This window comes from Pimephales promelas, chromosome 1, assembly GCF_988280905.1.
Source record: "Pimephales promelas chromosome 1, fPimPro1.hap1.1, whole genome shotgun sequence".
Taxonomy (NCBI): domain Eukaryota; kingdom Metazoa; phylum Chordata; class Actinopteri; order Cypriniformes; family Leuciscidae; genus Pimephales; species Pimephales promelas.
The window spans coordinates 1,099,141-1,113,509 of NC_142769.1; the positions used below are offsets into that span (position 1 = coordinate 1,099,141).

The window sequence follows — 14,369 nt, forward strand, 5'->3', positions numbered from 1 at the left end:
AGGATAGACATGAATCTGTTTTAATTCTTTCAAATAAATACTATAAAATTGCATGAATTATCCTTAAACTGACCAAAGTGGAGAAGATTACATTATAAAAACATACTTTTTAACATCAGACAATACATTTTGATGTTAAACCCACTATTGTTTTATGTCTGATCTCATGACATTTCACACTTTTTTCATACATATTTTACAATAATTCATACGAATTTGTACGAGTGCGGTCGTAATATTTAGACACCTCATACGAATCGCTGTGAGATCGGATTGATCTATTTACCTCAATTACATCAGAAGTAACTGTAATTAAATTACAGATAAATGAAGAGTAATCCCTTACTTTACATTTTCAAGGGAAATGTAATTAAATTACAGTAACTAATTACTTAGTAATTAGTTACACGCAACACTGATTACACACTGCACCTTTAACACCATTAATACACATTTTCTCCCAAATTCTCATTACTGTAATATCACAAAATTAATTAATTATTTATGCATCACGGTAGTGCTTTTTAATGCTGGATTTATACATTGATTTAAGTTCATGTAACTACAAGTCAACTAGCAGTCATTATAGTATTAGTAGAGCTTAATATCTAATACTTTATTTTGATGTTCAGGTTAGTAGAAAAAGTTGACATGTAGTTGCAGTTACTTGTAGTTTTATGTCTAACATGACATTTTATTTCCATTAAAATTTGTAGTTTATGTCTAAAGTGGATCATCAAAATAAAGTGTTAGCTCAAACTGCTATACAGTGAAAAGAAGCTAATTAAGACGTCTAACTGATCCAGACATGTTTTCCTGAGATGAACCTGAGAGGATCGTACAGTGATGTGGTAGATCACCTGTCGGAGAGCAGTTCGCTGGCGGTTCTGGAGCGTCGGGGGTGTTGGCTGAAGAACGGTTCAGTGTCGAGATCGAGTGTGAGTGCAGACGACAGAGTCTCGCTGCTAAAGTCGCGAGTCTTCGCGAAACCCCCCAGTGTCTCCGACTCGACCACGCTGCAAAGCAAGCGGACATTTGGTCATGATAACAGAACGATACAGGCATGTTATTGGACAAACGCGGGACACTGAAACATCATTGGTCCAAAAAAAACATTCTTCCTCAGTATTTTTGTCTTGTTTCCAGTCCAAATATCTACAGATTCTTAAATCAAGATGCATTTACTAGATGAGCACAATCCCATTAGATATTATGTCTTGTTTTGTGGGGAAATTAATCTAAATTTAGTGAGTTTCTGCTCATCAATGGGGTCAGAAAAAACTAAATCTTGTTTCTGTGTGAATTAAGATTGTTTTTCTTACCCAATTTGCAGATAATTTTGCTTTTTTTAAAGCAACAATTTGATTTATTTCCTCTTAATATCTTATAGCCTTTGACTACTTTAGTAAATGCATCTTGATTGAAGAGTTTTTATATATTTGGAGTTTTTTGCAGAAGCGCTCAGACTCACTTGTTGCTGCTGAAGCGAGCGTTGTCGGTGTCGGTTTCGTCCAGACAGGTGTCGAGAGTGAGATTCTCACTGTCCTGCGACAGCTGGTCCTCCGTGGGCTCTCGGGACAGGGTCTGTGGACACACACACTTCATGAGAACGATGACAACGACGGGTCAGGTGTGTTTGGGTGAGTGAGCACTGCTGTCGGGCCAATGAACGGCCATTCAAAGTTTTCTTTGTTTATAGTTAAAACTATAAATGTAATAAGTACCAAGAGCAAGTAATAGCCGTCATTTCAAACGATTAATCGCGATTAATCGCATCCCAAGTAAAAGTTTGTGTTTACATAATATATGTAGGTGCACTGTGTATAATTATTTTGTATATATATAAATGCACACGCATGCATGTATATTTAAGAAAAAAAAATAATTTATATATAAAATATTTATATTTATATATAATATAAATTATATATAAATACAGTATATACATTAAAATATTTCTTAAATATATACAAGCATGTGTGTGTAATTATATATATATATATATAAAATAATATAATATATAAATGCACACGCATGCATGTATATTTAAGAAAAAATATTATTTATATATAAAATATTTATATATAATATTATATAATATATATAATATTATAATATAATATAATATTATATATTATAAATTTATATATAATGATATTGATTATATATAAATCTATATATACTAGGGCTGTGCAAAAATTAATCGCGATTAATCGCATCCAAAATAAAAGTCTGTGTTTACATAATATATTTGTGTGTGCTGTATATAATTATGTTGTATATATAAATACACACACATGCATGTATATATTTAAGAAAATGTGTTATTCATATATAAAATATTTATATTTATATAATATAGATTATGTATTTTTATATATATACAGAATTTAAGCGCAAATAATTCTTAAATATATACATGCATGCATAGGTATTTATTTATACAAAATAATTATATACAGCACACACAAATATATTATGTAAACAGAGACTTTTATTTTGGATGCGATTAATCGCAATTAATTTTTGCACAGCCCTAATATATACATTAAAATAATTCTTAAATATATACAAGCATGTGTGTGTATTTATATATCTAAAATAATTATACACAGTGCACCCACATATATTATGTAAACACAAACTTTTATTTTGCATGCGATTAATCGCTTGACAGCCGTAGAAATTATCACTCGCCAAATGCGGGTAATAATCCACTGTGGCGAGTAACGCATTGCCCAATTTGGCGCTACTCATTATATTTACTCACTTTGCTGGGGAAGTTTGTGTGTAATCGAAATCTGCACAGATTTAGTCGACTCGTGAGTCATCGTGATATATTAAATACAGTGTATTGTGCAGAATCTGCTCATATCTGGCGTCCACACGTCACACAAATAACGGTTCATTTGCATTAACGCAATAGCAAAGATTAAAAAGCATTTGGCGAATATTAAAGACTGTTATTTTCCAACATCCCACACTGTTTTGACGACATTTTTGGTGATGAGGATGAAAAAGCAGATGCTGGATGACAGGATTTGGTTTGAAAATGAAATTAATGTGTGAAATCCAAATTTAATAATACATACAGCACATTTTTGGCTAGTAAAAGGTCTGAATGGCCACTAACTCATTGGCCAGTGAGTAAAGAAGGTTAATATCAAACCATGCTAACTATAGATAGACCTGATATAGTCCGGCTGTGAGGAACACACTTCTAGCCAAAATAACCTTGAATTTGGTTACATGTTGTTTTTGCCAAAATAACTTGTGAGATCCATCATGTTAGCAAAGTCAACAGAGATTACAAGGTGTTTGGTTTCATTTCTTCACTCATTTCTTTATCTAGTTGATGACCCTAGTCGATTCTTGGGCTCTGTGTTTAATTTACAGTGTTTTGCAGGCTATGTTTTAGGCTATTTGGACGCCTATTAGATGCAAAATTGCTTGCTTGGTAATGATCTTTACAACAGAAGTGAAACTAACTTTAGCTGGACTTTAGCCCAAACACTCTCTGCTACTGTAATTTCCTATTATCACTGTGAAGCTGCTTTGAAACGATCTGTATTGTTGAAAGCGCTGTATAAGTGATGTGATTGGCCCACCTGTCTGATGTTGTGGATGAAGAGGTAGCGCTCCTCACAGAGGACCATCGAAGTGTCTACATACTGTTTGGTGAGCAAGTTGAGCCACGTGGTGAATCCGTCTACCATTGCTAGGAAAAGCACCCAAAGGAACTTCAATATGTCCAGAATCCTCTGAACTACATCACTGCCAGTGCCTTGAGATACTGCAAAATCAGAAAGATGCATGAGGATGTCATGTGACACTTATGGTTAGGCGTTAACAAATCTCAATTTTAAAAAGGGGATTAAAGGATTAGTTTAGTTAGAATAATTTACTAATATAATCCAAGATGTCCATGTCTTCCTCTCTTCAGTTGCAAAAAGCAATGAAGGTTTTTGAGGAACACACTCCAGATGTTTCTCCATATAGTGACTTCAGTGGGGTCCAATGGGTCCAGATGTGAGTTTCAGTGCAGCTTCAAAGTCAAAAGCAAATGTCTAAGCAAATGAAATTGCTAACTTACCCACATCTTCTCCTTCCTCTTGCATTTCTTCCACTTCCTGGGAATTCCCAACATCAAAAACCTCCCCATCCTCCTCAGCATCACCTGAAACCCATTGAGAGAAACAAACAAACAACTCAATATACCAATAAGATGAAATGTGGAACTGGTTGATTTGTCTACTTGTAAACCCAAACAGCAACAAAGTGTCGGCACAGATCCGGACGAAATCCGTGGAATCCGTGTGTACCGTACATAGACTGTAACAAAAGATGGACGACAGTCCTTCACTCTCTTCCATTGGGGAAAAATAAATCCGCCAATGTTTATGAGCTATACTGGGACAAGCCACCGGGGGGCGATCGAGACTCTGGGTTTATGAGCTATACTGGGACCAGCCACCGGGGGGCGATCGAGACTCTGGGTTTATGAGCTATACTGGGACAAGCCACCGGGGGGCGATCGAGACTCTGGGTTTATGAGCTATACTGGGACAAGCCACCGGGGGGCGATCGAGACTCTGGGTTTATGAGCTATACTGGGACAAGCCACCGGGGGGCGATCGAGACTCTGGGTTTATGAGCTATACTGGGACAAGCCACCGGGGGGCGATCGAGACTCTGGGTTTATGAGCTATACTGGGACCAGCCACCGGGGGGCGATCGAGACTCTGGGTTTATGAGCTATACTGGGACCAGCCACCGGGGGGCGATCGAGACTCTGGGTTTATGAGCTATACTGGGACCAGCCACCGGGGGGCGATCGAGACTCTGGGTTTATGAGCTATACTGGGACCAGCCACCGGGGGGCGATCGAGACTCTGGGTTTATGAGCTATACTGGGACAAGCCACCGGGGGGCGATCGAGACTCTGGGTTTATGAGCTATACTGGGACAAGCCACCGGGGGGCGATCGAGACTCTGGGTTTATGAGCTATACTGGGACCAGCCACCGGGGGGCGATCGAGACTCTGGGTTTATGAGCTATACTGGGACCAGCCACCGGGGGGCGATCGAGACTCTGGGTTTATGAGCTATACTGGGACCAGCCACTGGGGGCGATCGAGACTCTGGGTTTATGAGCTATACTGGGACCAGCCACCGGGGGGCGATCGAGACTCTGGGTTTATGAGCTATACTGGGACCAGCCACCGGGGGGCGATCGAGACTCTGGTTTTATGAGCTATACTGGGACCAGCCACCGGGGGGCGATCGAGACTCTGGGTTTATGAGCTATACTGGGACCAGCCACTGGGGGCGATCGAGACTCTGGGTTTATGAGCTATACTGGGACCAGCCACCGGGGGGCGATCGAGACTCTGGGTTTATGAGCTATACTGGGACCAGCCACTGGGGGCGATCGAGACTCTGGGTTTATGAGCTATACTGGGACCAGCCACTGGGGGCGATCGAGACTCTGGGTTTATGAGCTATACTGGGACCAGCCACCGGGGGGCGATCGAGACTCTGGGTTTATGAGCTATACTGGGACCAGCCACTGGGGGCGATCGAGACTCTGGGTTTATGAGCTATACTGGGACCAGCCACCGGGGGGCGATCGAGACTCTGGGTTTATGAGCTATACTGGGACCAGCCACTGGGGGCGATCGAGACTCTGGGTTTATGAGCTATACTGGGACCAGCCACCGGGGGGCGATCAAGACTCTGGGTTTATGAGCTATACTGGGACCAGCCACCGGGGGGCGATCGAGACTCTGGGTTTATGAGCTATACTGGGACCAGCCACTGGGGGCGATCGAGACTCTGGGTTTATGAGCTATACTGGGACCAGCCACTGGGGGCGATCGAGACTCTGGGTTTATGAGCTATACTGTGACCAGCCACTGGGGGGCGATCGAGACTCTGGGTTTATGAGCTATACTGGGACCAGCCACCAGGGGGCAAATCGAGACTGGGTTTATGAGCTATACTGGGCGATCGAGGCGCTTTGGATTCCGGACTTGTGCGGCACGCTTCGTACCGGATCTGGGCCGACACTGTCTGTGTCTGGGAAATATATCGCTGTCTGTTTCATATGTCGCCGTTTAACCTGAAGCCTGAGAGGTTTGCTGTTTCTTTGCTTCGGCTCTCTGCTCTCTCTGCCTCTGCTGACGCTCTTTTAGCGCTTCTTTCGCACTGGTGACCCAAGCCTGGTACGCCAGCTGTGGGAAACATTTAACAAACACACACTTTACACACATATCCCTGCAACAACCGCCTTACCAAACATACAACAAAGCGCAAACTTAATACAAGCACATTTCACCTGAAAGGCCGTTTGTTTGCGAGGTTTCTGTTCCTCCTGAAAAGATTCATCTTCCTCTCCGCTGTCAGACTCAAACATGTAATATTCCCCAGAATGCAACACTAAAGCAAAGACAATAAGAAATATTTAAACTCCTGCAGCATTTTTCACTTGTTTGCTTTCCTGAAAATATGTTCATTTTATTAAGTTTGACATATACCAGTCGCATGATCCATCCAAGGAAACTCCCATCGTTTGGACTTTGACAACTGTCTCTGTTTCTTCTGTTCCTTGGCGTCTATGAGGTGAAACACACACACACACACACATATATTAGGGATGCATGGCTGATCAATGTTATACTAGTATACTAAATGTTAATGCATTTGTACCTGCGGGCTGCTCTACATCAGACGGTTTGCGTCCTTCCTTGTACTTCTGCTGTTTGTCACGGATGCGATTCATCCTGAGGAAACATGAGGATTGATTATATAGAGTGACTAGAGCTCGATAAGTTTTGGAAGCTTGTCCAACATGGAATTAAAAAAAAATAATTGCAACTTTCAATTTGGACATTATTTCTCCAAAAATTTGTGTAATGCAAATTGTGAAATCAGAATTGCGACCAGCCACCGGGGGTTGATAGAGACTCTGGGTTTATGAGCTATACTGGGAACAGCCACCGGGGGGCGATTGAGACTCTGGGTTTATGAGCTATACTGGGACCAGTCACTGGGGGCGATCGAGACTCTGGGTTTATGAGCTATACTGGGACCAGCCCCCGGGGGCGATCGAGACTCTGGGTTTATGAGCTATACTGGGACCAGCCACCGGGGGGCGATCGAGACTCTGGGTTTATGAGCTATACTGGGACCAGCCACCGGGGGGCGATCGAGACTCTGGGTTTATGAGCTATACTGGGACCAGCCACCGGGGGGCGATAGAGACTCTGGGTTTATGAGCTATACTGGGAACAGCCACCGGGGGGCGATTGAGACTCTGGGTTTATGAGCTATACTGGGACCAGTCACTGGGGGCGATCGAGACTCTGGGTTTATGAGCTATACTGGGACCAGCCCCCGGGGGCGATCGAGACTCTGGGTTTATGAGCTATACTGGGACCAGCCACCGGGGGGCGATCGAGACTCTGGGTTTATGAGCTATACTGGGACCAGCCACCGGGGGGCGATCGAGACTCTGGGTTTATGAGCTATACTGGTACCAGCCACCGGGGGGCGATCGAGACTGGGTTTATGAGCTATACTGGGACCAGCCACTGGGGGGCGATCGAGACTCTGGGTTTATGAGCTATACTGGGACCAGCCACCGGGGGGCGATCGAGACTCTGGGTTTATGAGCAATACTGGGACCAGCCACCGGGGGGCGATCGAGACTCTGGGTTTATGAGCAATACTGGTACCAGCCACCGGGGGGCGATCGAGACTGGGTTTATGAGCTATACTGGGACCAGCCACTGGGGGGCGATCGAGACTCTGGGTTTATGAGCTATACTGGTACCAGCCACCGGGGGGCGATCGAGACTGGGTTTATGAGCTATACTGGGACCAGCCACTGGGGGGCGATCGAGACTCTGGGTTTATGAGCTATACTGGGACCAGCCACCGTGGGGCGATCGAGACTCTGGGTTTATGAGCTATACTGGGACCAGCCACCGGGGGGCGATCGAGACTGGGTTTATGAGCTATACTGGGACCAGCCACTGGGGGGCGATCGAGACTCTGGGTTTATGAGCTATACTGGGACCAGCCACCGGGGGGCGATCGAGACTGGGTTTATGAGCTATACTGGGACCAGCCACTGGGGGGCGATCGAGACTCTGGGTTTATCATCGGAGTTTTTATCCTATAATTTTGACTTTTTTTCCCTCAGAATTGCAAGTTTGTAAATATCTCGTAATTGTGAGTTTTTCCTCAGAATTGCAGAAAAGTTGCAATTAATATACTCTGTGGCAAAAATAAGCTTTCATATGTAGGACATTCTTTTTTATTCATTCATTTATTTTTATTATGGCAAATAAAAAGGGCAAAGTGTTAACTCACGATTCCTTGAGCTGTTGAATTGACTTCTTCTCTGCCTGCTTATAGAAATGCATGTTCTTTATAATGCTGGCGCGGAAAAGCTCGAAACCCCTAATGCACAGACACAGAAAATAAACTTTGTGTTATACAAACCCCAACTTACTAGCTGACGCACTTATTCAGACTTTTCCTTGAATTCAAAATTATAAACTTCATACTTTAAAAAATGTGTAACACAGACTTCAGGGTGGAAACTTTAGATTCATGTACTTCAATGAGCTCATTGTTTCGGCATTAAATTATTACATTGTTTAAATTAATACATTTTTCGCTTTGATTTTGTACATGTACATTTCTGAAATACATAATTTAGACAGTTTCCTCTGATAACAGATCTCACTGTAAATTGTAATGTTTTAAACATAAATGCAATTTATGTTTGAAATTATGTGTATTGTGAAAAGCCCTATACAGATAAATGTGAACTGAATGTTCAGTATATATATATATATATATATATGCACAGATGATAAAATCCTCTTCTCTGTTGATAGTCACTCACACACAAAAAATGGATCAACTTTTAAGCATCAGACTCAGGGTTATAAGTCAGATATATCAAGTGGGAACTTTTCACATCTGACTTTGAATGGGTTGCATGAACACACCGTCCTCTTACCGAGAGGCCTGTCGCGCTGAAGCTTGAAGATCTGCAGTGACATGCAAAAAATAAAAACTGAGGAAGACTCTCCTCTGAAGCAGGAGGAAGAAGAAACAGATACTGTCCCAGATAATGCCGGCCTCTTCCACAGGCAGAGAGCAATCCTTACTACACACTGACTTAGCTGAGGAAGACACACACACAAGAATTAATACAATAATTATTTGAACTATTTTACAATGTGGTAAGAAAAATAAACTGACTCTTAGAGACAGGGGTTTAAGACCAAACGGATGAATAATAGTTATAATGTAGCTAAATACAATTTCTAAAGAAAGTTACTTGGAGATTGGAGCACATAATCACAGTTTAGATTGGGAAACAATGTCAAAATGTTTCAGTCTCCTCTAAAAACTCAGAATATATTATACACTGCAAAAAACACTTTCCTTAGTATTTTTGTCTTGTTTCCAGTCCATATATCTAAAATTTCTTAAATCAAGATTTAAGATGACATTTACTAGATGAGTAAAATGACATAATATATTTTGTCCTGGGGAATTAATCAAAATTAAGTGAGTTTTTTTATTCTTATATTTCTTATTTCTCCAGAAAACAAGAATTAATATCTTATGTCATTTTACTACTGAAGTAAATGCATTTTTATTTAAGAAATGTTTGACATTTGGACTGGAAACAAGAAACACCTCACTCGTGAGTATAATGCTCTTTCCTTGCCATTAATGCTGGGAAAACATGTCTATGACTCCTTTGATTAATAATAATAGCTAGTGTGGCAGCTGAGGTACACATAAACCTACTAACATCCGTCGGCATGATTGTTGGAATGAGTTATCGCGAGAGGGAATCGAAATGCTGTAATTTCACAATAGTTTTTTAGCGACATTTGGAAAAGCGTATCTGTGATGGAAACACAGCTACAGATAAGAAGAGAAAAGTGACTTACGATCATAGTAGCCTTTGACGGTGCAAACCAGACTGAAGAGCTGAATGACCCAGCAGAAGTTCTTCTGCATCTCCACCACAAACACACAGGCCAGGATCTAACACAAGACAAAACTCTACTCTTAGAGTTGCTAATGAACTCTAAAAAATGCTGGGTTGTTTAAACCCAACTTTAGGTCAAGTATGGACAAACCCAGCCATTGGGTTAAATTTTTAACCCAACGTCAACTTTGGGTCAAATATGGACAAACCGAGCCAGTGGATTACATTTTTAACCCAACGTCAACTTTGGGTCAAATATGGACAAAACGAGCCATTGGGTTAAATTTTTTACCCAAAGTCAACTTTGGGTCAAATATGGACAAACCCAGCCATTGGGTTAAATTTAACCCAACGTCAACTTTGGGTCAAATATGGACAAACCGAGCCAGTGGATTACATTTTTAACCCAACGTCAACTTTGGGTCAAATATGGACAAAACGAGCCATTGGGTTAAATTTTTTACCCAAAGTCAACTTTGGGTCAAATATGGACAAACCCAGCCATTGGGTTAAATTTTTAACCCAACGTCAACTTTGGGTCAAAAATGGACAAACCGAGCCATTGGGTAAAATTTTTAACCCAACGTCAACTTTGGGTCAAATATGGACAAACCCAGCCATTGGGTAAAATTTTTAACCCAACGTCAACTTTGGGTCAAATATGGACAAACCGAGGCATTGGGTTAAATATTTAACCCAACGTCAACTTTGGGTCAAATATGGACAAACCCAGCCATTGGGTTAAATTTTTTACCCAACGTCAACTTTGGATCAAATATGGACAAACCGAGCCAGTGGGTTAAATTTTTTACCCAAAGTCAACTTTGGGTCAAATATGGACAAACCCAGCCATTGGGTTAAATTTTTAACCCAACGTCAACTTTGGGTCAAAAATGGACAAACCCAACCATTGGGTTAAATTTTTAACCCAACTTCAACTTTGGGGTCAAATATGGACAAACCCAGCCATTGGGTTAAATTTTTAACCCAACTTCAACTTGGGGTCAAATATGGACAAACTCAGCCTTTGGGTTAAATTTTTAACCCAATGCCAACTTTGGGTCAAATATGGACACATCCAACCAATGGGTTAAATTTGCCCAAAGTCAAATAACCCAAAGTCAACTTGCGGTCAAAACATGGACAAACCGAGTCATTGGGTTAAATTTTTAACCCAACATTTGGGGTTGTCCGTATTTGACCCAAAGTTGGGTTTAAACAACCCAGCAGTTGTTGTATAGTTACTGGCAGCAGCTGTTAGTTATCTGCGTGGTGAAACGCTGCTCACTCACAGAGAGGATGTTTTTAGAGATGATCACGGCCACGTTGTACATGATGAGACAGTCCCACATGACCAGGCGTGTGCGCGACGGCTTGATCAGGAGCCGCGTGCCGTAGAGAAGGAAGAAGAAGCAGGCCGTGAGATAACCCAGGCCGAACACACTGATCCGCGTCGCTCCGGTCACAAACACCACCGTCAGCACAAACCAGAACATGTACCGGAACACCAGCACCTTCGCCATGTCCAGATACGACCTGGAGAGAGAGAGAGAGAGCGAGCGAGAGAGAAAGAGAGAGAGAGAGAGAGAGAGTCAAGTCACTGTCTTAACGAGTCATTGAATCATTCACTCAACCAATTCATTCAAGCAGCTGATTCATTCAGAAAAAAGCGAGTGACCGTCTTTATGAGCGAGTCACTGAATCGATGACTCGCTTGATTTGTTCAAATCTGTGGATTCGTTCAGTAACTGTGTGTCGCTTGGAACGAAAATGTGCAAAAACAGACAATATTGTGTCTAAAATGCAACACAATATTAACGTCTGGCTTATTGAACTGTTCTATAACTCAATATCACATTTGCAATCGTGCTGATATTTGGGAAAAATAGCACTCGTGTGATATTGCTAAACTAAATCATAGATACAAATAAAAGAAGAAAACCCATATGCCATCACATCTTGAATTTAAGTGGCATTTGCTGCCTTGCATCATGTTTCATAACTAAACTGCATGAATGTAAGATGACGTACAGGGCAGATGTGTTAAAAGTGTTCATTCCCCCAAAGTGAATCACACCAAATGAATGCATTGAATCAACAGCCCTAATTTTAATGCAAGAATTAAAAAAAAAAAAAAAAGAATTCATTTAATTATCTATAGAACGGTTTCATTCTGCTATTCATGTGAAAGCTCCTTGAAAATTTTGACTATCGTGCAAAAGCTCAGTAATTCAACTTAAAAGATGAAACTAATATATTATATAGACTCATTACATGCAAAGTGAGATATTTCAAGCCTTTATTTTTTATAATTGTGATTATTATGACTAAACCCCAAATTCAACATTAGAATATTGTGAATATTTTTCATATCTGTAAGCCATAATCATCACAAATATAACAAATAAAGGCTTGAAATATCTCACTTTGCATGTAATGAGTCTATATAATATATCAGTTTCACCTTTTAAGCTGAATTACTGAAATAAATGAAGGTTTGTGTGTCGTTGATGAGTAATAACGCACCTGCAGTTGATGAAGTTGGGGGCCGGGTTGAAGGGCATCTCCTCCATGGGATCCGGGTTGTCTTTGTTCTCTCCTCCCATGACCATCCACTCCTCCTTTCTCTCGTTCTCGAACACCGCCCACTGCTGCGACGCACACATCAGCAGAACGAAGTCCGCTGCAACACACCGGCCGCAGACATGTCATGTGTTTTGGCCTCAGATTTCACTATGATCACTTGTTGTGCCTTTCTGAGATTCTCGTTCTGGTAAATAACTAGACGAATATAAGTGTGGCCACAAACTATAGCGACTACAAACCAGTGAGTTTATGATTATGATAATAACTGTAACAAAAACCAACATTTAAAGGAGTAGTTCACTTTTCAAAAAAACATTTGCTGATAATTTACTCGCCCCCATGTCATCCAAGATGTCCATGTCTTTCTTTCTTCAGTCGAAAAGAAATTAAGGTTTTTAATGAAAACATTCCAGGATTTTCTCTATATAATGGACTTCAATGGGAACCAAACGATTCAAGGTCCAAAAGACAGTTTCAGTGCAGATTCAAAGGGCGACACCAGACGAATAAGGGTCTTAAAATGAACAACTTTGAGTCTTTTGATTCATTCAACAAACAAAATTAACGAATGACTTGAAAAAAAGATTCGTTCATTTTGATGAACGAGTTCGAACAGGAAAGTCACGAACGCGCATCACAGAACAGAGCAAAGCGAGCATTTGAGCGTATAAAACTTAAACTTTGTTATTTATTTATTAAATGAGCGATCGCTTCGCTTGATAAGACCCTGGAATCGTTTAAAGCCCTTTGAACAGTTTGCATTGGACCTTGAACCGTTTGGTTCCCATTGAAGTCCATTATATGGAGAAAATCCTGGAACGTTTTCATCAAAAACCTTAATTTCTTTTCGACTGAAGAAAGAAAGACGTGGACATCTTGGATGACATGGGGGTGAGGAAATTATCAGCAAAAAGTGAAAAGTCTTTTAAAAGTGAACTACTCCTTTAAGAATCGGAATAATATTAAATCATGTCCCAAATACTCGAATCGTCAGATTTTTGCCAACTTCCAGCCCTACACTGAAGGTTGCGTCACTGGTGAGCAGTGTTGTAGTCGAGACCACCTCACTCGAGTCCGAGTCGAGACCGAGACCAGTGAGGGTTGATTACCTAATTTACTTTTATTTACTTAAGAGAAATCCTTTTTTTTTTACTGAATTTACTTGGAGTTTAAAAAATATGATCAGTTTAGGGTAAAAAGGCCACATAGTAGGTGGTGTTAAAAGTATTTTATTACAATTTGTCATGCGCAGTTGCGCACTAGAAAATCACCAATCACTGGGCGTGTCAATCAATTTAAAGAAATATTTTATTAACATATATTAATACACTGTAAAAAAATATTGTTGGTTCAACTTAAAAAAGTAAGTAACCTGGGTTGCCTTAAAATGTTAAGTTGATTTAACTGGAAAAAGTGAGTTAAAACAGTGAATTAGATTAATTTAACCATCAGAAACTCAAAATAATAAGTTATCTCAACTAAATAAATTATTATAAAGTTGATTTGACAAAAGAAAATATGTTGTGATAACAAATCTTGAAAATATTTTTTACAGTGATAATCATGAAAAAATATTTTGAATTGAACTCGAGTGGACTCGGGAACAAGTCCGAGTCCTAAAAAAAGAAAATGTTCGAGTACGAGTCGATTCCGAGTCCAAATGCACACGAGTCCATGACAAGACCGAGACCATTAAAATATGGTCTCGAGACCGAGTCCGAGTCTCGAGTACTACAACACTGCTGGTGAGTAAATATTG

At 40.7% G+C, this 14,369-nt stretch overlaps 1 protein-coding gene across 1 annotated transcript in view; it reads right to left on the reverse strand.

Moving 5' to 3' along the window:
- The window catches only part of piezo1 (piezo type mechanosensitive ion channel component 1 (Er blood group)), a 121,127-nt gene that overhangs the window by 22,177 nt on the left and 84,581 nt on the right, over nucleotides 1–14,369 (reverse strand). Inside the window, exons 24-36 of the mRNA XM_039690766.2 lie at nucleotides 12,551–12,707; nucleotides 11,317–11,560; nucleotides 9,984–10,080; nucleotides 9,035–9,200; nucleotides 8,377–8,466; nucleotides 6,709–6,782; nucleotides 6,537–6,614; nucleotides 6,338–6,438; nucleotides 6,122–6,233; nucleotides 4,094–4,177; nucleotides 3,609–3,793; nucleotides 1,472–1,584; nucleotides 861–1,016 (exon numbers count right to left, since the gene is read on the reverse strand). Of these exons, the coding sequence (XP_039546700.2) occupies nucleotides 861–1,016; nucleotides 1,472–1,584; nucleotides 3,609–3,793; nucleotides 4,094–4,177; nucleotides 6,122–6,233; nucleotides 6,338–6,438; nucleotides 6,537–6,614; nucleotides 6,709–6,782; nucleotides 8,377–8,466; nucleotides 9,035–9,200; nucleotides 9,984–10,080; nucleotides 11,317–11,560; nucleotides 12,551–12,707 (1,657 nt within the window). The remainder of the gene's footprint in view (nucleotides 1–860; nucleotides 1,017–1,471; nucleotides 1,585–3,608; nucleotides 3,794–4,093; nucleotides 4,178–6,121; nucleotides 6,234–6,337; nucleotides 6,439–6,536; nucleotides 6,615–6,708; nucleotides 6,783–8,376; nucleotides 8,467–9,034; nucleotides 9,201–9,983; nucleotides 10,081–11,316; nucleotides 11,561–12,550; nucleotides 12,708–14,369) is intronic.